Source organism: Sinocyclocheilus grahami, unplaced genomic scaffold (genome assembly GCF_001515645.1).
Source record: "Sinocyclocheilus grahami isolate Dianchi unplaced genomic scaffold, SAMN03320097.WGS_v1.1 scaffold490.1, whole genome shotgun sequence".
In the NCBI taxonomy this organism is placed as follows: Eukaryota; Metazoa; Chordata; class Actinopteri; order Cypriniformes; family Cyprinidae; genus Sinocyclocheilus; species Sinocyclocheilus grahami.
Genome location: NW_015505669.1, coordinates 835489 through 854830, shown reverse-complemented (window position 1 = coordinate 854830; position 19342 = coordinate 835489). Strand labels below are relative to the sequence as shown.

The 19342-nt window shown below is 38.8% G+C and overlaps 2 protein-coding genes across 6 annotated transcripts in view; one reads left to right on the top strand and one right to left on the bottom strand.

The window, feature by feature from the left end:
* Nucleotides 1-7476, top strand: part of LOC107554060 (MKL/myocardin-like protein 1) — a 33377-nt gene extending 25901 nt beyond the window's left edge. For 3 of the 5 annotated variants that reach the window (XM_016236440.1, XM_016236443.1, XM_016236439.1), the window contains 12 exons: nucleotides 315-475; nucleotides 851-967; nucleotides 1090-1340; nucleotides 2155-2326; nucleotides 2579-2944; nucleotides 3246-4121; nucleotides 4220-4423; nucleotides 5103-5201; nucleotides 5564-5704; nucleotides 5848-5934; nucleotides 6047-6107; nucleotides 6663-7476. In XM_016236440.1, the coding sequence (XP_016091926.1) occupies nucleotides 315-475; nucleotides 851-967; nucleotides 1090-1340; nucleotides 2155-2326; nucleotides 2579-2944; nucleotides 3246-4121; nucleotides 4220-4423; nucleotides 5103-5201; nucleotides 5564-5704; nucleotides 5848-5934; nucleotides 6047-6107; nucleotides 6663-7216 (3089 nt within the window). In that variant the 3' untranslated portion in view covers nucleotides 7217-7476. The remainder of the gene's footprint in view (nucleotides 1-314; nucleotides 476-850; nucleotides 968-1089; nucleotides 1341-2154; nucleotides 2327-2578; nucleotides 2945-3245; nucleotides 4122-4219; nucleotides 4424-5102; nucleotides 5202-5563; nucleotides 5705-5847; nucleotides 5935-6046; nucleotides 6108-6662) is intronic. The other 2 variants (XM_016236441.1, XM_016236442.1) reach the window with 2 other exon arrangements.
* Nucleotides 7477-10770: 3294 nt separating this feature from the next.
* LOC107554029 (protein shisa-9-like) overlaps nucleotides 10771-19342 on the bottom strand; it is a 33514-nt gene continuing 24942 nt past the window's right edge. The window contains exons 3-4 of the mRNA XM_016236384.1: nucleotides 15957-16076; nucleotides 10771-12783 (exon numbers count right to left, since the gene is read on the bottom strand). Of these exons, the coding sequence (XP_016091870.1) occupies nucleotides 12323-12783; nucleotides 15957-16076 (581 nt within the window). The 3' untranslated portion in view covers nucleotides 10771-12322. The remainder of the gene's footprint in view (nucleotides 12784-15956; nucleotides 16077-19342) is intronic.

Below are 19342 nucleotides of genomic sequence, written 5' to 3'. Positions count from 1 at the left end.
CCAAAAATGAAAATCCTGTCATCATTTAATCACCCTCATGTTGTTCCAAACCATTTTCTCAAAACTTAGATTAAACCACTCGATTAATTTTATGGTGCCTTAATGGCCTTTTTGGATCTTCTAAGTTTTAGTTGCCTGAACTTTCAGTGGAGGCACAGAAACCAAAAAAAAAACATTTTTTTTTAAAACGTATCAGTTTGGAACAACATGACGGTGAGTAATCAGTGACAAAATCTGAGTGAACTTAGGTGAACCATGAACCAGACATATGTGTCCATGCACACAGACAACCATTTTCTTATGTGTATTTTCAGGTACAGAGTCTCCGAAGGGTGAGAGCTCCTCACTGGACGAGGACAGTAGTGATGCCCTATCACCGGATCCCCAGTGCAGTCAGGACTCTCCGTTGGGTCTTGCCCCTCAGCACTCCCCCTCTGATATGCTGAAAATGAATGGAGACCTCTCACCCACTCGGGTATTTTGCTGTTTCAGTTGTTCAGTATGAGATGAATGGAATATTGCTTTTGTGCTTTCAGTAAGCTAGAGGGCAGCACTGCTCTACACTTAAAGGGACCATTCATCCAGACACACCCAACATGTCATCATGTTGTTGTAAACCTGTTATTTTTTTTCTTTCATTGTACACGAAAATATAAATTTAGCAGAATGTCCAAGCTGCTTTTTACCATTTGTATTTTAAAGTGAACTGTCCCTTTAAATTGTTTTGTATTTTAAATTATTTCATTATAAGCCACAAAGCAACATCTGCAAGGTTAAGAACAGAGAGGACAATGTAGAAAATGCATTTAAGACCACACCATACTGTATTTAACCAGTGTATTTATTGTAGTTCCTCACTCAGGCCCCACCTCCTCCTCTCGTTGCATCCGATGCCTCTCCATCACAGAATCTAACCAGTGAAACTAACATGACAAACTCTGCCCGTCCACCGACGGGACATACAAAGGTAAAGTGAAAGCCATCAAACCTATCATTGGTTTAATTTTTCAGGCTAAACCAATAAAAATGTGATTTCATCACTCATTTTTTGCTCATTGCATCTCCTTGCTTTGCCCTCACCATAAGCAGCAGTCCAAGTCCAGCACAGATCGGACATCTCAAAGATCCAAGAAAGCCAAAGATAACAAGCCCAAAGTGAAGAAACTCAAATATCACCAGTATATCCCACCTGACCAGAAGAACGACCGGGAGCCGCCTCCTCAACTGGACTCCTCGTACGCTAAGATCCTCCACCAGCAGCAGCTTTTTCTTCAGCTTCAGATCATTAACCAGCAACAGCAGCACTACAACTACCACACTATTTTACCCGCACCTCCAAAGTGAGTACAACCACACTGGATATGGATACACTTTACTGTGTTGTGTATAATTGTGTATGTGCACAATTTGTGTATTTATGTGTATTATGTTTGTGTATGGGGTCGGTAGGATTTTTTCTCTTTAAGTATTTATATGATAAAAAATTACATTAAAAACAGTAATACTGCAAACTTTTATTGCAATTTATGTAGCTCTTTTCTATTTATATATATATTTTAAAATGTAATTTATTCCAGTGATGCAAAGCTGAATTTTCAGCAGCCATTACTGCAGTCTTCAGTGTCACACGATCATTCAGAAATCATACTAATATGCTGATTTGGTTCAGAAACATTTCGTATTCATCGTTAATGTTGAAAACAGTTGTGCTTGTATTATTTTTGTGGAAACTGTAATACTTTTATAGAAATCTTTCAACATTATAAATAACTTTACTGTCAATTTTGATCAATTGAATGCATCCTCGTTGAATAAAAGTATATAAAAAAAAAGACCTGGTTACTGACCCCGAACCTTTAAACGCTAGTGTATGTCTGCTAGAGCAGTGGTTCTCATCCGGTGTGGGTTGTGACCCAGAACTGGGTCACGTATCTGTTTTGATTGAAAAATAATAATAAATGCAACTAACCATATAATCATGAATAATTTGGATAACAAAATAGACAAAACTATGCAAAACTAAACAAAATATGACCCATATTAAATACAGGTTACATAAGCTGAGTTCTGAAGCAAAACTAGTTTGAGCCACCATGCTTGAGAAGTGTAGATACAACTAACTGATTTATCAAAAATAAACCTGTTCAAATCCAGACTTCCTGCTGAACAGCAGCAAACATCCACCAATCAAGGCCCCTCGCCTTCCCGGACTATTTCCACATGCTCTACAGTCTCCTCCAATCAGAATGGGCCCAATCGTCAGAGCCAGCCTACAGTGGGAGGAGCTAAGCCCAGCTCTTTGCCTGCAAACCTGGATGAATTCAAAGTGGGTAACAGTTGTAATTTATTTACTTACACTAAAGCAATAACACTGACCACTAATTTTGACAATTTTTGTTCCGTTATTTTTCCCACTTTGTGTATGGAGATTAAAAAAAAAAAAAATCCTCATTAGATTGAAGCCATGAACCAAACCAACTTGTTACTTGTTACTGCATATTGTTACTTCCAGATCTCAATTATTTCACTCTATGGTGGATAATGTGAAACTGATTTTTCTTCATCTCTCATCTCTCAGGTTGCTGAACTTAAACATGAGCTCAAATTGAGGAGTTTGACAGTATCGGGCACTAAGAACGATCTCATCGAACGACTGAAGAACTACCAGGAGCAGAACAGTGCTTCATCAGCCGCAGGGGCTGCAGCTAGGAAAACTGTCCCTGCTCAGTTACCACAGGTGTCAGTTCAGTCATCTGGTGCCGCCCCACATCAAGCCCCGAGAGTGGCGGCTACCACTAGGTTCTACAGCACAACTCCACCTCAAATCATGCGCTTCGGCAGCACTAGCTCCTCTCCTCCTGCATCTCCTACCCCCTCTGACCGCTCTCTGGCTGGATTGAGTCCCGATGAGGCCAGCTGCAATGGGGATGTGTTCGGAGAAATGGTAGGTCTGTGATGAAATAGTGAAAAGAAAATTAGGGATGCCCTAAATTTTTTCTTTTCAATAAGCTGTTAGACTTGGATGTACGCCACAATACGGAAGAAAAATCTTTAGCTACTTCAGTTTCATTGTGACTTTAAAAACACTAATAATTTAAAACATGCTAATGGTAATCTTTAGTAGTATTTAGCAGATCTCAAAATTAATTTGTCATATGTTGTGATGCTTAAAGCTATCATTATTTCTTTTATATTTTAGTTTAGTGTTTACGTTCTTTTAAGAACTTGTGTTTCTCCATTAACAGGTTACCTCGCCTCTCACCCAGCTCAGCCTGCACCCCTCTCCAGACCACCCATCCCCAATTAAAGAGGAGTCTCATGAGCAGATGCAGGCCTCCTGCAGCCTTTCTCACCCAGGTCCGCTGCCAGCTGCACAGTCTCAGGATCCAGGTCCCGTGGCAGCATCAGGATCTGCTGTGTCTCCTCTGGACAAAGACCAAATGCTTCAAGAGAAGGACAAGCAGATCGAGGAGTTGACACGCATGCTTAGGCAGAAGCAGAGGCTGGTGGAGACCCTGCGCTCTAAGCTGGAGCAGGGTAAGCGCGGAGCAGCCGCAGACGTAACGGACAACACGGGTAACGCTGAAATGCCGTTGCTGTCTAACGGAGTGGAAGTGAAGGTAAAGGAAGAGATTAAGGATGAAATGGACACAACAGAGGACCTGCAGAAGCAAGTCCAGCTCCAGAAAAAGATCCAGACGCAGTGTTCGCAGCAGACTCTACTTAAACTGCAGCAGATTCACCGGCTGCAGCAGCAGCAAATGCTGGTGGACCTACCAAACGTACAGCAACAGAAGACACAGTTATTGCAACAGCAAAAACAGCAGCAGCAAATGGAACCACTGAAACTGCAGCTAGAGCAAGGAAAAACACAGGTGTTGCAGTTGCAGCAGCATAAGACGCAGCTACTGCAGCAACAGCAGAAGGCTCAGTTACTGCAGCAGCAGAAGGTACAGTTACTACAACAGCAGCAACAGAAGACGCAGTTACTGCAACAGCAGCAGCAACAAAAGCTGCAGCAGCTCATCATCCAGCAGAGGCAGCAAAAGCAGCTACAAAGCAATCAGAAGCAGCAGCCAAAGCCACAAAATCAGCCACAGCAGCAGGTACAGACACCGCAGGTCAGCAACACTTCCAGCTCTCCTGATAGCTCAGATATTTGTTTGAATTGTATTGTATGCCTTTTGTTTCATGCACTTTCACTTTTTTTTTTTTATAGGTTTCACAGGTGTTCGTCAACCAGCAGTCTGGTACTCAAATTACTACGTCTTTCCCACTGGATCTCCTGAAAGCTCACCCCACTCCCACGTTGGTCACTGACAGTAATGGCAACCGTTATCTGATTGCACTCACCAGTAATAGTGTGGACAGCCTGACTGGAAAGTCTCCTCAAAGCAAATCCAATGGACGGATTACTCTACAGGTGACTAAACAACAGTTTATCTCTTAAAATTGTAATTTAATTTTATATACAGTACTGTTCAAGTTTGGGTTAGGTCATTTTTTTTATGTTTTGAAAGAAGTTTGTGAAATATTATTTTAATTTAAAATTACTTGTATTCATTTCAAAGGGGTGGTTAGATTTTTTTTCAGTGGCTACATTGTGTTTATTGGGTGCAGTTTAAAATGTTTTTCCACATATTTTACCTTTATTCTACACTGCTGTTTCTGTTCTCGTCAAAACGGTCTGTTGAGTTCCTGGTTCTGTGAAGAACCTCCCTCAGAAATACGCAGTCGGGCTCAGATTGGTTAGCTGGCCCAGTGTGTTTGTGATTCGCTAACCGCCTAGTTCACGTTGTCCAGAAACGTCACGTCCACTTACCGTTACGGGTAGTTGCATGTTCCCGGGGTTAGTAATGTCACAAACCCGGGAAGAAGCTCTGGGTTTTTTTGTAGTCCTTCAACAGCGATTTCTTTAAAAGAAAATATCTCCCTTTGCGTTGAACTTGGAGCATCGTAAGCATCCTTTTATGGCAAAGCTGAATCTTCAGCAGTCATTACTCCAGTCTTCAGTGTCACATGAACCTTCAGAAATCATTCTAATATGCTGATTTGGTGCTGAAGAAAAATTGAGTCATAATTGTTGGTTTGTTGTGTTTCAGAGATTGCAGTCGACCCCTACCAAGCTTCCTAGCCAGTCATCTACTAGTATGGCTAGTTCTGCCAACCAATCACAAGCTGTCAGAGAGCCCATCACCAAAGTATGTGTATATAACATGTGCTTTTTTCAAACATGTTAGTTCTGAAAAATAGCAGTAAATAGAGAGCTCTCTGTTGACTCTGAAGTGTTCAAAGGTACATGAAACACCGAGATGTATAGCAGATATGTATGAATAGTTTATGTTGAAAGACAATAAGCACGCATTATTTTCAATCTATGAGAGTGAACATCACATAGATTTGAATTAGAATTGCTTGATTTACACCCTGATAGCACACGTACATTACGGAGACGTCTATTTGACATCTACAAAACTTATTTTTTAAAGTGTTTGCTCATGTGCAATATGTCTATAGGACTTTTCATATCAGCTGATCCATTTTGAAATCTCCCATTTTTCAGGTTCAGAAAGTAGGGCTCCACTTGGAAACTGCAATTGTTAAAGAGTCCAGGCAGCCAGTGTCTGCACCACCCAGTTTTGAGCCCTTCTTCTGTGAGGAATCGAACCCACTGAGCAAACCCTCCTCACCCCCTTCGTTTAAGGTATTGCACATGCATTAACACACATGCCCTTATTTTTTGTTACCTGTTTTCCTTTTGCCTTTTTCTCCTTCTTGCTTTGTTTTGAGCTAAAGCTAGTATTTCTTTTTTCATCTTCCTCTACCCATCATCTCCATCAATTTTAGGAGGACATTTGCCCATCTTTTGATCGACACACTTTATTTACCCCTTCCTCCCCAAAGCCGAACCCTCACCCTCCTCAGCGTTTCAAAGGATGGCCTTTACTCTCATTCTTTCTTTCTTTCTTTCTCTGTCATTCTTTCAGCTTTTTCCTGTTTAAACAGTTTTTTTTCTTGTAACATTGGTGGTATTGTCTGTTTACAGGATAATGTCTCAAACAACCAGCAAATAGATGATCTGTTTGAAATCCTGATCAAGAGTGGAGGTAAAAGAGCTCCTTTTACTTTAGAAATGTATCATTTTATTCAGCAAATTGATCAAAAGTGACAGTAAAGACATTTGTAATATTTAAAAGATTTCTATTTCAAATAAATTTTGTTCTTTTGGATTTTCTATGTATCAAAGAATCCAGGAAAAAATGCATCATGGTTTCCACAAAAATATTAAGCAGCACAACTGTGTTCAACATTAACAATATAAGAAATGAATAAGAAATGTTTTTTGAGCACCAAATCAGCATAATAGAATGATTTATGAAGGATCACATGACACTGAAGACTGGAGTAATGACTGCTGAAAATTCAGCTTTGCCATCTCAGGAATACATTACATTTTAAAATATATTAAAACAGAAAACGGTTATTTTAAAAAGTAATGATGTTATAGTTTTACTGTATTTTGATCAAATAAATGCAGACTTTATAAGCATAAGAGACTTTCAAAAACATTAAAAAAATCTCACCCACCACAAACTTTTGAACAGTAGGGTGGGAATATATTTTTAAAATAATAATAAATCTCTCGTCTTTCCATATCTTAGAAATTTCATCTGGATTTAAAGCCAGTCAAGACCCCTCCCTGTCAGACCTCCCCTCCAGCCCACCCACTCCATCCCCACATCCTTCTCCGCACCACTTCTTGCCACCCACACATCACCCCGCCCCTGTCCCCGCCCCTTCCCTGCAGCTCCTGGACACCCAGAACAGGCCTTGCTCTGGAACAGGCCGTCTGGAGGACTTCCTGGAGAGCACCACCGGTGCTCCTCTTCTCGGTGCGGAGCCGGATGGACCTTTGACATTAATCGATGACCTCCACAATCAAATGCTGAGCACTTCCAGTATTCTGGACCGTCCCCCATCTCCAATGGACACCAGTGACCTGAGCTTCTCGCCCCACCCTGCCAGCTTGGACTTTGAAGACCCCACCTTGGATGGTATGGATTGGCTGGACATACCCGTGGTAGGAGGGGGCAGTAATTCTAACAGTGGGGGTATGGTTCTTGCCCCTCTGAGCTCGCACACCCCACCCAGTGTATTTTCTGCAGACTTTTTGGACAGTTCAGATCTGCAGCTCCACTGGGACTCATGTTTGTAGCTTTTGGTCTTAATTGCTTGACGAAATGCAATTTAGCACCTTCAACCCTACTGTGTATAGACTGTACACAAAACACTCCAGACGCAGATGCTGTTTCTTATGTTGAAAAGCTTCATTTTTTTCTTCATATTCCAATACCAAATGGTATTTAAACTGTTCCTGCGTCTGATAGGTTCTCTTAAGCACTGAATTTTAAGCTCTCATTTACTTCATCATACCCAAATGTTTTACATCACATGGCATTATTGCCTTTGCCAACAGCGAGACCAATCTGGACCCCGCCACCAACTTCTCACATCATCGACAGCTCAACTAAAGAATCCATATTTTGGTTTAGCAATTAGACAAGTTGTCTATGCTGGTTAGGATAATTTTTCACTTTAAGCACACCAGTTTGTTCACTCCGCTACCTATCTTTGGCACCACATAGTGTTATTTCTACCCATCTCAATAAAGCTGTGACCTCATAACCGGTCCCACTTTATATTAAGTGGCCCTAATACCTGTGTACTTACATAGTAACTAGATGTGTACATAGTATGTAACCACAGTGTAAGTACACATTGGTACATAGTATCTACAGCTGTAATGTTTGTGTAACTACACATATGTAACAACCCACTGAATGGTATGTGTAAATACAAATGTGTAACAGGACATTGGTAACAGCACTTTTTGGTAAAGAAAGTGTTACACTTTATATTAAGTAAACAATTCCTATGGATTTACCATGTAATTACTCTTATGTTACACAGCAGCGGCCAGTAAGTTAGGCTTTACATATAAATTGTGGTTGGTGTCCAGAATGTTACACTTTATATTAAGTGGACAGTTCCTGAGGAGTTACCATGTAAGTACACTGGTATTACAGTGGTGCACCAACTCCTCTCACTTAACATATCCCTAAACCTACCCATCTCCACCCCCTGGATCAAATTGTTCCAATTACTCATGCATATTGTTGTTACAAAATGTAGTTATACATGTCCTGCTGTTACACATTTGTACTTACGCAAACCATTCAGCATGTGTGTAGTTACAAAAATATTACAGCTGTAGATACTATGCACCAATGTGTACTTACACTGTGGTTACATACTACATACACGTCTAGTTACTATGTAAGTACACAGGTATTAGGGCCACTCAATATAAAGTGGGACCAAAATATGAGATGTCATAGACATACTTGCTTTTGAACCCTTTTGACTTGTTAGTTTTTGGAACATTGCACTTAAGCCGACCCGACTGGTGCTCTGGTCTACACCCAATGTAATGGGATCTGCAGGGAACCAGGTTTGGTGACGTTCACCAGATCTCTATGCATTGCTGTACTTTAGGATCATGTATTGATGAAACCTTTGTTCTTTTCCCTCTGATTGTAGCGATTCGCTGGTGGAGGTCAGTGCTGGGGTTCAGGTTTCAGAGTATTTGGAACTTCTTGTTTTTTAAAAAAGGAAAAATAAATAAAAGAAAAAAATGCAGCATGGAGTGTGTTTTGTTGTTTCACCTGTGCTCACATATACACAGTACATTCATCCACGATGGTCATTTATTATTCTGCAATTGAAGCAAATGGGATTTTATTGCCCTACTCCTGTTGAGGCTAGTCTGTATAATATTAAAATAAAATAGTGTTTAGATGTTTTCAAAATTGTATTAAATAATAAAAACCTAAAAATTATCTAATTCATTAGTGTATGCCCCTGTTGTCAAGATTCAGTAGGTACCAAATAAGCAAACAAGGCTTTAAATATACATGTATAGTGCTATCTGGGGGGGAAAAGCAACTTTAAATGCATGTTATAATTAATTTTACATTCATAATTGGGCATTTAGCAGTTGCTTTTATCTGAAGTGATTATATGTATTATTTTCTATCTGATCTTGACATTGTCATTGAAAATGCCATTCTTTTACTGTTACAGAAAGAAAATCTGGGCCATTTTCTAATAATTTTCATCTTGCAGCTAAAACACATTTTTATGAGATAGGCAGTGTTCATGTTAAATATCAGTTCAGTTGCTTAATTAGACAATTAAAAATCACTAAAGCATAACTCAACCCAAAGGGCTGCTGTGTGGAGAACTGAGATTTCTGTTGTTAGGAGGCTAAAGGCTGGAGATAGATATTAATACGACTGAATTAGTGTTAAAGGGATATTTTGCCCCAAATTTGAAATTCTGTCATCATTTACTCACCGTTAATCAATATGATTTTCTAAAGGAGATATTGACGACTAACAGTCTCGGTCACCATCCACTTTCATACAATTAAATGAAGTGGGGATTAAGATGGTCATAAATGTGCTCCATGGAATAAAGAAACTTTTACAGATTTACATTAACATGAGGTTAATGTAACCTTTCATAACAAGGTGATGAAATGATGACAGAATTATAGGGGGGGCTATCCCTTAAAGGAACATGGATGCACTCAAGTATATTTTAAATTAATGGCATACATTTTAATGTATAGAAAGTATTATGTGAAGTTTTATTGTGCTACTGTCTACTGTACTCTGCGGTATCATCGGTGACCAAAAGAGAGCGCAAGAGATCTACAGCCCAGATTATCATATGACGAGCGGAGGCTCAGTGTTGTTGTGTGAGTTTAAAATATAGCAGATATGCTGCTGCTTTCTGCCTCGACAGCCGTGACTGACATCTTGAATTTTACCTGCCTGTCGTGCCTGGTGAGTGGTGATGGTTTAAGGGAGCTCGTGAAAGAGTCACTGTCACACTATGTGGAATTATAACGTAGGCTGTAACTGCCAAAAGCATTACTGCGTCTGAAATGTTTTATTTTGTAAAGAGACATTGTTTGAGGTACAAATCCACATTTGAAAACTGATTCACAATTTCAAGCATTACTTTTTTGGGTTTATTGGTGGTTCTGTTTACTCATAGGCCTATTTAATGTGAATATAAAACCGTACATTTCCTTTCAAAATAAAATTTTGGTAGCCTTTCTTGTTTTGTTTCTCCAATCGTTGTTAAAAGCCCTTCTATGACTAGTTAATTAACCTAACACAGTTTTTAGACGATAGCCTACTGCAGGCATTACCAACGTAACAAGTAGCTTACTATACAAACACTCCAATTTCAGATATATTTAAACACTGCTTAACAAAGCCTCTGTGTAGTTCTTAAATACAATTCTCATATAATTAAATAATACAATAAATGTACATGAATACAGAAATATATTTAATATACTTAATATTAATTTGACAACAGAAAAAGCAGAAGTGCCCAGTTGACAGGAATATCTGGGTTAAATAAAAGCAAAACAGGACCCAGTACATGAACAGACAGGAAGCACTTATAAGTACATATATTTTTAATGCTACAACCTTTTAAGGAATATCACACTAGCAAGAGTGCTGTTGGTCTGAATGACAGCTGTGCTGATATTCAGACAGCGAGTGTGATATTACTTTTATACAACAGTTTAACAAGTGACAGTATATGCATGGAGTAACAGTCATTCCCCCTCCTTTGCTAAAAGAGTTCTGTAATCACTATGAGTTTTACATTTCCCTATCCCGCTAGCTGAGGATTTTAGTCGTACCAGAATTGGAATTTGAATCTCCAGGTTCTACTGCAAATGACTAACCGACACAATTAGCTTGGATTCCCATTAGACCTGCTATATGGCATTGAAGTAGTTTTTGTATTTATGGTTTCTGAGGAAAAAATTCTGGTAACTGGTCCAAGTAAAAGGAAGGGCAGACAAGTAGAAGGTAAACAGTGCAAGGTTTGCGTATATGCAGCTAGTGCTTGTGAGATCTTGATTTCAAGGATGGTTAATTCACTAGAGCTGATATTTTTGCCATTGCATAGCTTGTTTTACACGAATTATGTGCTTCTTTCCCAGTTCCAGATTATTGCTCAGAGCTGCTGGCATCATTTTTCAGCCTCACACAATGAGGCAATGCGCCTTGGTTAACAATCTGTAAAGTGAGCTACTCAGCATGACAGTGAGGACTGGACACTTTTTGTCAGGCGGTCTTGAGTAACGAAGGAGATAGTGAAGATCAGACTCTTTTAAGCAAACGAGATAAAAACAGGAAGATAAGAGGAAGTTAGATGTTTGATGATGTCTTCACTCCATGATTGGAATGATTTGAATGTAAAAACTAACGAAGACTCATAAAAACAAGACTTTCTCCCTTATGTTTCCACAGCAAATTCATCCAGGACAGCGTTCTGACATGTTGTGCAATTCCAGTTGGGTGACAAGAGTTTGAGTCCTGTCTTGTGGACCTTTCTCAGTCCCAACCTTCGTTCACTCCCACTTTGCTACCTGTTAAGTCCTGTCCCAAGAAAAGCAAACATGCCAAAAATAGATCTAAACATATAGATAAATAGAAAAGAAGGAAAATGCATCTAGACAGTTTTCAGCTTTGAGGTCTTTTTCAATATAAACATGTTTCATGGTGCTTTATCAGATTTGTTGTCAAGTTTGTGTCATTTTTACTCATAGCACAACTTGATTCTTTCATACATACAAAGGTGATTGGAACCCACAGGTACGGGATTGGTATGCCTTATGGTTTTTCTCAACCTCATTCGCCTAAAACAAATGAGTGATTTAATGAGTGACTTTCTCACAATGAGACTGCTAAGCCGGAGAGGAAGATCGTGAAATTTGCTCAAACTCCAAAACACAATCTTCATGAGCACAAAATCCTCAACACACTCAGCAAAGCTTATAACTAAATCCTAGTGTGACACCAGGTGTCTGGGTGTTGCTCTGTGCCTCTTCTTTTTTCACATAATTGATCCTGAGGTTGTGTTTACATAAAGATGGCCAGGATAATGTCCCTTAATGACTTAGATTTAGGCTGACGTGATGATAGCATTGTCCTCGTTGAGTTAATGTGGCCTCGGGCTCCATTCTTGTGTTCCTATGTGAACACTCACCTCGTTGTCAGTGGCACAGAGGCCAGAGATGAACTGAAAAGTGGGACACATAAGAAACTATATACATTTAGACAAGAGGGGTTTAGCATTGAAAGTAGGGATGACTACATAGTCCTCATATTTGTCTTTGTGCATGCAGTCTGTTAACAGTCAGCATTGCTCTTTCTTTCCTCTTTCCTCAGACAGTGACCTCCGTCTTGCTGTTGGTCTGGTAGGCCTTAAGTTTGGGATTTGGCTGATAGAGTGGTTGTCCCCCATAGCCTGTGGGCTGGGAGAGGAACTCCGGTAGTGTTTCTATGCTGTACTGTCTCCTGCTGCTGTTGGTCTGGTGGTGTGCGGAGTGCCCTGGATGCGAGGTCTGCCGGTGGACATGTCTTTGTCCAGAATCCCAAGCTTTGAAGGCTGAGCTGGAAAGCTGAGGGTGGGTGATGGTTTTTGGGATGCGGGTCCTCTCCAGCTGGTTGGTTGGGATTGAGATTGAAAGGGGGGAATGGATGTCATGGGAAGGGAGGACCTGGTGGAGATAGGACTTGTCTTTCGGGTGCATCTGTATCGGTTGGAAAGGTGCAGGAGGGGAATAATGATGAGAGAAATCCATTAGTGGATAACTTTTGTAGTAGCCCCTGCTTGCAGTATCGGCTGTAAGGGAGAAGAAATGGAAAATGTTCAAGAGGGACAAACATTTACATTGTACAATTATAACTGAGCTGCAGCAGGCACATTTATAGTGAAGCTTCTGTCTTTATGTGGCTACTTAGCATGTAAAAGAGTATGAGATGGGAGGAAAATTTATATTCCAATGTGTTTTGTGAGAGAAAATTTGCATTCATATAATACTTTTGGCATTCTTATTCTGCAAAGTATCTCGACAGAACCCAAAAGTTAAACAAGTGAACACAAAGTTTGTTGGGGAATGCGAAAGTTTTGCAAACGAATGCAAAGTTTCTTGGGAGAACGCAAACGTTTTGCGTGTGATGCTAAATTTCTTGGGGGAACATGAAAGTTTTGTGAGTGAATGAAGAGTTTGTTAGGGGAACGCAACAATTCTGAGAATGAATGCAATGTTTCTTGGGGGAATATGAACATTTTGTGAACAAAAGTAAAAGCATTAAAATATAATTTTTCCATCACCATGTATTATGGGCTCCATGTCTGTCTGTCTACATTACATATTTGAAGGATTAAATGCATGTTGTGTGGCACCACTGTCTTTTGGAGCATGTGCAGAATGGTGAAGCCAATTGTAATACGTTTAACATCTATACATGTTGAACGAAGATCGCATTGTCTAGGTCCGACTTCACAAAAACAGACTGGTATGATTCATTCATTCTATCCCAGATGTTTAGATGGCATTTTAAAAACAATTTATTTTTGGTAGTCCAACTGAAAGACTTTTAAAGGGCATGTACACTAGGCTAACCAAGACTTGTCATTTTGCACTTACATATTGTTGCTCTTTTGTTAGTTTTGATTGCTTCTATTGTCCTTTGGATAAAAGCGTCTGCTAAATGACTAAATGTAAATGTACACATAATCTACATAAAGGCAATCTTTGATTTTTAAAAAAAGTCTTATCAAAGAACAAATAAAATAATGTGCATCATTGGAAATTCGTCCAGTGCTACCATGAGTTGAGTGTATCAACTTTCAGTCAAGTTTTGATGAAGCACATGAAACAGCAGTGTCTGTATTCCTGTTGAGATGTCCTGTGAGAGCTTGTCTATTTTATTAAACACTTTGACTTTGTAGACTGAAATGTTTAAAGGTCATGCCTCGGACACGAGTTAGCTTTCTTCTCACGGTATTTACCTGCGAGCTCTGTCTCGTCGCATTAATGTCTGCCAGCTACACTTGTTCTGTTTGTTCTTGCATTGCAGTAAATCATGAAGTTTTCGAAGGTGTGTACATGTATAAAGTGACATACTGTATATGGTCCTACTTGCCTGAATCACAAAAAAAGGGATTGAGTACAGTTCCTGTGGATGCTCTTCTGATGTTAACCTCATCAAATCCAGTATCAAATTTATAAACTGATGTCAGATGGCGTTCTTTCAAGTACCATAGTCTCTAAGTTATTTTTATTATTATTACTTTCTTTTTGCCACAAGGTGATTCAAGTAGATGACATCTGAAAATCCTTGAGCTTACTCCAAAGGCTGTATTGTCATTATGCATCATCGTCATCATCATCATCCTCATCACGGTATGCTGATTGCAGACCATCCTGGCATTGAATCTTTGTTTGGTAACAGTCAGATACAGACGTGTTCATATGTGTAAGTAGCTAATAATGTGTATGCATTATGTATGTGTCATTATGTCACTGAATCATTGTGGTCTAAACACTATTGGCTTAACATGTTCCCAGAATGTAGGGCAGGCTAATGCTCTTGCCTGAAAGTTAATGGACTACAAGAATCACCTCTCAAGCCCACAGCTCTCTTTTTAAAATGAGTCATTCTTTGGCAAAATGCAATAAGATCTGTTTATTATTTGTTTATTAAACTTGAGAAAACTAGAACAGAAACTAGGCGCTTTCACACATAAAGCCTATTTTCACATTTAGAAGTCATGTGTGAATTACACCCATTGTTAAAATGCAGCAGATCAGCTCCACTAAATTGCTGGCTGAAGCATTATAACACTGCTGCAACACAATATGTATTAATATGTGTGAACAAGTGCCATAAGATAAATAAGGTTTAAGCACACAAGTAAAAAAAAAAGTTTTTAGTTAAATCCCATTTACACCATAAACAACTATAATGATAAGCTGTGTTAGCGTCCACAACAACAGATGATAAAGTTCTGTTTATTATAAGGGTATGCTGCAGTTATGTCTTAAATGCTTGAGCTAAAGTCTGATGGATTTTTGATTGGCCTAATGTTTTTATAATTTATCAGCTAGGGAAAAAAAACTCTCAAAGTCATTCCATCAGTATTGTTCCTCTGTGTCGTTACCGTTATAGTTGTGGTCTGGATTTCTCTGTTCTCATAGAATTAGAAAAATCATTAAAACATAGTTATAGTTATCTTTATAGTTATTGTAATTGGTGTGAACAGCCCTTTACTCCTCACCATGTAGTTCATTTTGCAGTAGACCATTTTTGGTTATCAATGTGGGAAAAATGAATCAGATGAGAGGAACTTGAAAGAAAAGAGATTTTCTCCATGAGAATGGATGAAGAAATTAGTCTACGGATTAAGGGTCTATTTAAAGGGCATTTTTGGCAAATTACTGGAAGTTTTTAAAAGCTTAGCTGTTGCATGTGTAAACTGCAGATGTTGTGTTTTACCGGAATATGTCATTTCAATGGTTTTTTTTGTACAGCTGGCCACTAATTAACTTCTAAACAAAAGATAAATATCATGCATCTTGAATAATAAAAGCATTAATCTGAATGTAGATGTAAAAATGAAGCTTAGACTGCAAATAAAACTGAATTCCACTCTTTACACTTCTTTTGTCATTTTAAAGGTCTGATGAGGCTAAAAATTCAGTGATGCAGAAAATAATATGCAACATCTTTTGCGTTGTGAGGATTATGTGTGTAAATCTGACAAAACACTTGAATATCTGTCAAGTGATTGTGTAGTCACCAGAACTGGGATGTTAAATTGAGTACCGGGGGTGAAACAGAGTAACCTTGTAGTGCCCCAACTGTGGTCCTCACCACACCAGAGGACTTCCCTGATTCTGTCAGTCAAATTTGGGGACTGTTATTTATGGCATCCAGCAGAGCATGAAATAATTCAACATCTGTGAGTGAAGTGTGCTTGTGAGCATAGTAACATGTCATGGTTCTTACCAACTGCTTTCAGAGAGTTGTACTTATTCAACGCCAGGCCTGGTATACTGAGATTGCTTTCAGGATGAGAGTGGGCTGGTGTACCAAGAGAGAAGCCAGCATTGTTTAGATGGTACTGCTCTGGAATAAAGAAGAACAGTTGAAGAACATTAAAAAAGACTCTGTATGTGATTACATCAGTATTGTGTATGAATATATGAGTATTTCATATACTGTATATACCCTTCAGTTCAAAAGTTTGGTGTCAGTAGGATTTTTTAAGGATGCAATAAATTTATCAAAGTGACAGTAAAGACATTTATAATGTTACAAAATACTTCTATTTCAAACAAATGCTGTTCTTTTAAACTTTCTATTCAATTAAGTACACAAAAAAAATGTATCACAGTTTCCACACAAATATTAAGCAGAACAACTGTTTTCAACATTGATAATGATTAGAAATGTTTCTTGAGCACTAAATCAGCATATATTAGAATGATTTCTGACAGATCATATGACACTGAAGACTGGAGTAATGACTGCTGAAGATTCAGTTTTGCCATCACAAAGTTATTTCAAAATTGTTATAATATTACAGTTTTTTTCTGTATTTTTGATCAGATAAATACATTATTGGTGAGCATAAGAAACATTACAAATCTTACAGATTTTTAAAATTAATATATATACAGTATATATATATTTTTTTCTTCTTGTTTGAAATACGTTTTCCTCTACATAAGAATGCCATTTTACTTTCAAACGAGAACACAAATTTATTAGCCCAAACTACACATACAATATGTGCAGAAAAACATGCTGTGTCTGTGTTTGAGTCACTTTGTAGAACTGCAATAGAGACCTATTTAAATTCGCTCTATATGCAGTGACCCTATATTGACCACTGAGATGTGGTTCAGCCTGAATTACCTATTTTTCCGTGTAAGCTGTGGGTGACAGCACAGGAAGGACATTGATGCAATTAATGAACGTTAGATGCTGCTTTCCTTCTTTCCTGTTTGTTCCATTACTCATTAGTCACATTTCATTTAACATGAGCAGGGTGTTGAGAGATGTGGACAGCCGTTCTTTTAGGGGGAACGTGTGTTACACATTCTGAAATCACCCTGGCAATCCCTTGTAGCGGTAAACAGTGTTTTAAATGAATGTTGCATGAAAGCCAAGAGCATACCCTTCAGTGTGTTAATTCGAATAAGTACGCTTAGAACCAGAGTAAGCAAACACACTGTTCTGATGGCATGTCTGGGTAATTCCGATGTTTATTTGCATGCAGTTTACATTGGTTGAACCAAGCTTGCTCAAGATCATTTGTGATATTACTGTGCTTTTTAGGCTCAGATTAGTCTTACTCTTTTATGTTGTTAAAGGAAGTATTATCCTTTTCACCAGCTCTCTTTTCTAAACCTTGAACAACAGAGTGTGGTGCCCTGAGGACATTAGCTTTAATACAACATCAGCAGTGCTGTTAACCACCATTTACTATCTGCGTGCCCTCTTGACACTCTGTGCTGTGTTTGATAATGATGAAGAGTAAAGGGAAAAACTAATGAAAGGGGTTGGTCAGGGTAAAGAATCTCTCAGGATGTAAGACTTGGCATCACAAAGAGAAATCAAACCAGAATGTTTGTAAGATTAAGTGTATGTGATGTAATTGTATGAGAAGATAGAAAAGAGAGGGTGCCGTCCTCTGTGCACGTTAATGTCTTCATTAGGAGTTTCTGACTAGACCTTTGAAGTCAAAATCATCGTCGGGAAGTCCAGAGGGGTAATAGCTTTTGATGCATTATGTAATTTTTAAGGCTGTGTGCATTGCGTACTGAGAAATTTAGCTTGATATTAATAAAGTCATGCATATTTCCAAAGCAGTTGCCAAACAGTTTTCAGATTCCCGAAGGTCCTGAAGTACAGCATTATTGCCCTCCATGTGACCATGAGAGTACATTGTGAAATCTAATGTATAATAAAATGTTACCAAAAATAACTGAAAATAAAAATACCCCCCCCCCAGTTTTTTTGTCAGTTGAAATGAAGCTGAAATCAAATTAAATATAAATATAAGATTTTTAAAAAACTTAAATGAAAATTTGAAACGTTAAAGCTAAAATAAAATAAAGTGAAGCTTTAAAACTAAAACTAAAACAAATATAAAGTAAATCTAAATAGAAATTAAATAAAAAAATAAAAACCAATAAAATGACAAGCACATAACAAAATTAATAAAACTTAAAGGGGTCATAGGATGCCAATTTTCCACAAGTTGATATGATTCTTTAGGGTCTTAATGAAAAGTCTGTTACGTAGTTTGGTTAAAATTTCTCAATGGTAGTGTAAAAACATTTTTTACCCTGTCAAAAACAGCTCTTTTCAGATCAAGCTGTTTTTGTAGCATTTTCCTTTAAATATTAATGACCCCGCCCCTCTCTTCCAAGCTGCTCTCAGAGAGACTGTTTACTTTAGCCACATTCATCGTGAAACTTGCTAATTAGCACATTATTAGGAAATGCGATTTGCAAAGATTCATTACAAAACATTATTCTCACTTCTTCTGTAGATGAGGCTGGATCATGAATGATTCACGCGAACATAGACGCATTTATGGGTGCAGTTCAACGGCTCAGATGTCGGGAGTAAATGAGGACTCCTGTGTTCATTATTACATCCAACACCAGAACACATCAATCGCTTAGGTGTCATTCTTGTCTACCTCTGCTCCAGCGGTGAAACAATGGCGGACCTATGACAGCTCACTCAGGGCGGATCTAAGGTAAGACACCAGTCCAGACTTTGCAGAAACGCTTCTGTCAATCAAACTATCGTGGGAGGGGCCTGTCTGTGTGACGTCACACAGACAGGCATCTGAGATCGGGAAAACATTTAAAGGGGTCATATGATACGATTTAAATTTTTCCTTTCTCTTTGAAGTGTTACAAGCTCTTGGTGCATAAAGAAGATCTGTAAAGTTGCAAAGACTAAAGTCTCAAATCCAAAGAGATATTCTTTATAAAAGTTAACAGTCAACCACGCCTACCTAAAACGGCTCGTTCTAACACGACCCCACATACCTACGTCACGATGTGGGAAGATTTGCATAACACCGCCCAAATGTTCACGCATAGAAAGAAGGCGTAAGTTTTATTCTCGCTGTAGTATTGTTGCTGCCGCCACGTCGAGACGCTGAGTGTTTCATTGTGAAAGCGAAACTACTTTGTTTGGCCTTCAAAAAGAGAATGATATCCACTTCGTCATGCCTGGAGCTGATCTGTGCTGATCGCTGAGGAAATACTTCAACTTAGTGCTGTGGATCGCCGGATCGGCTTTCACCGTGGACGAAGCGGAGTCCAGCCCATGTGGGTCATCACATGTGGTTGCTGCAAGCCCGCCGG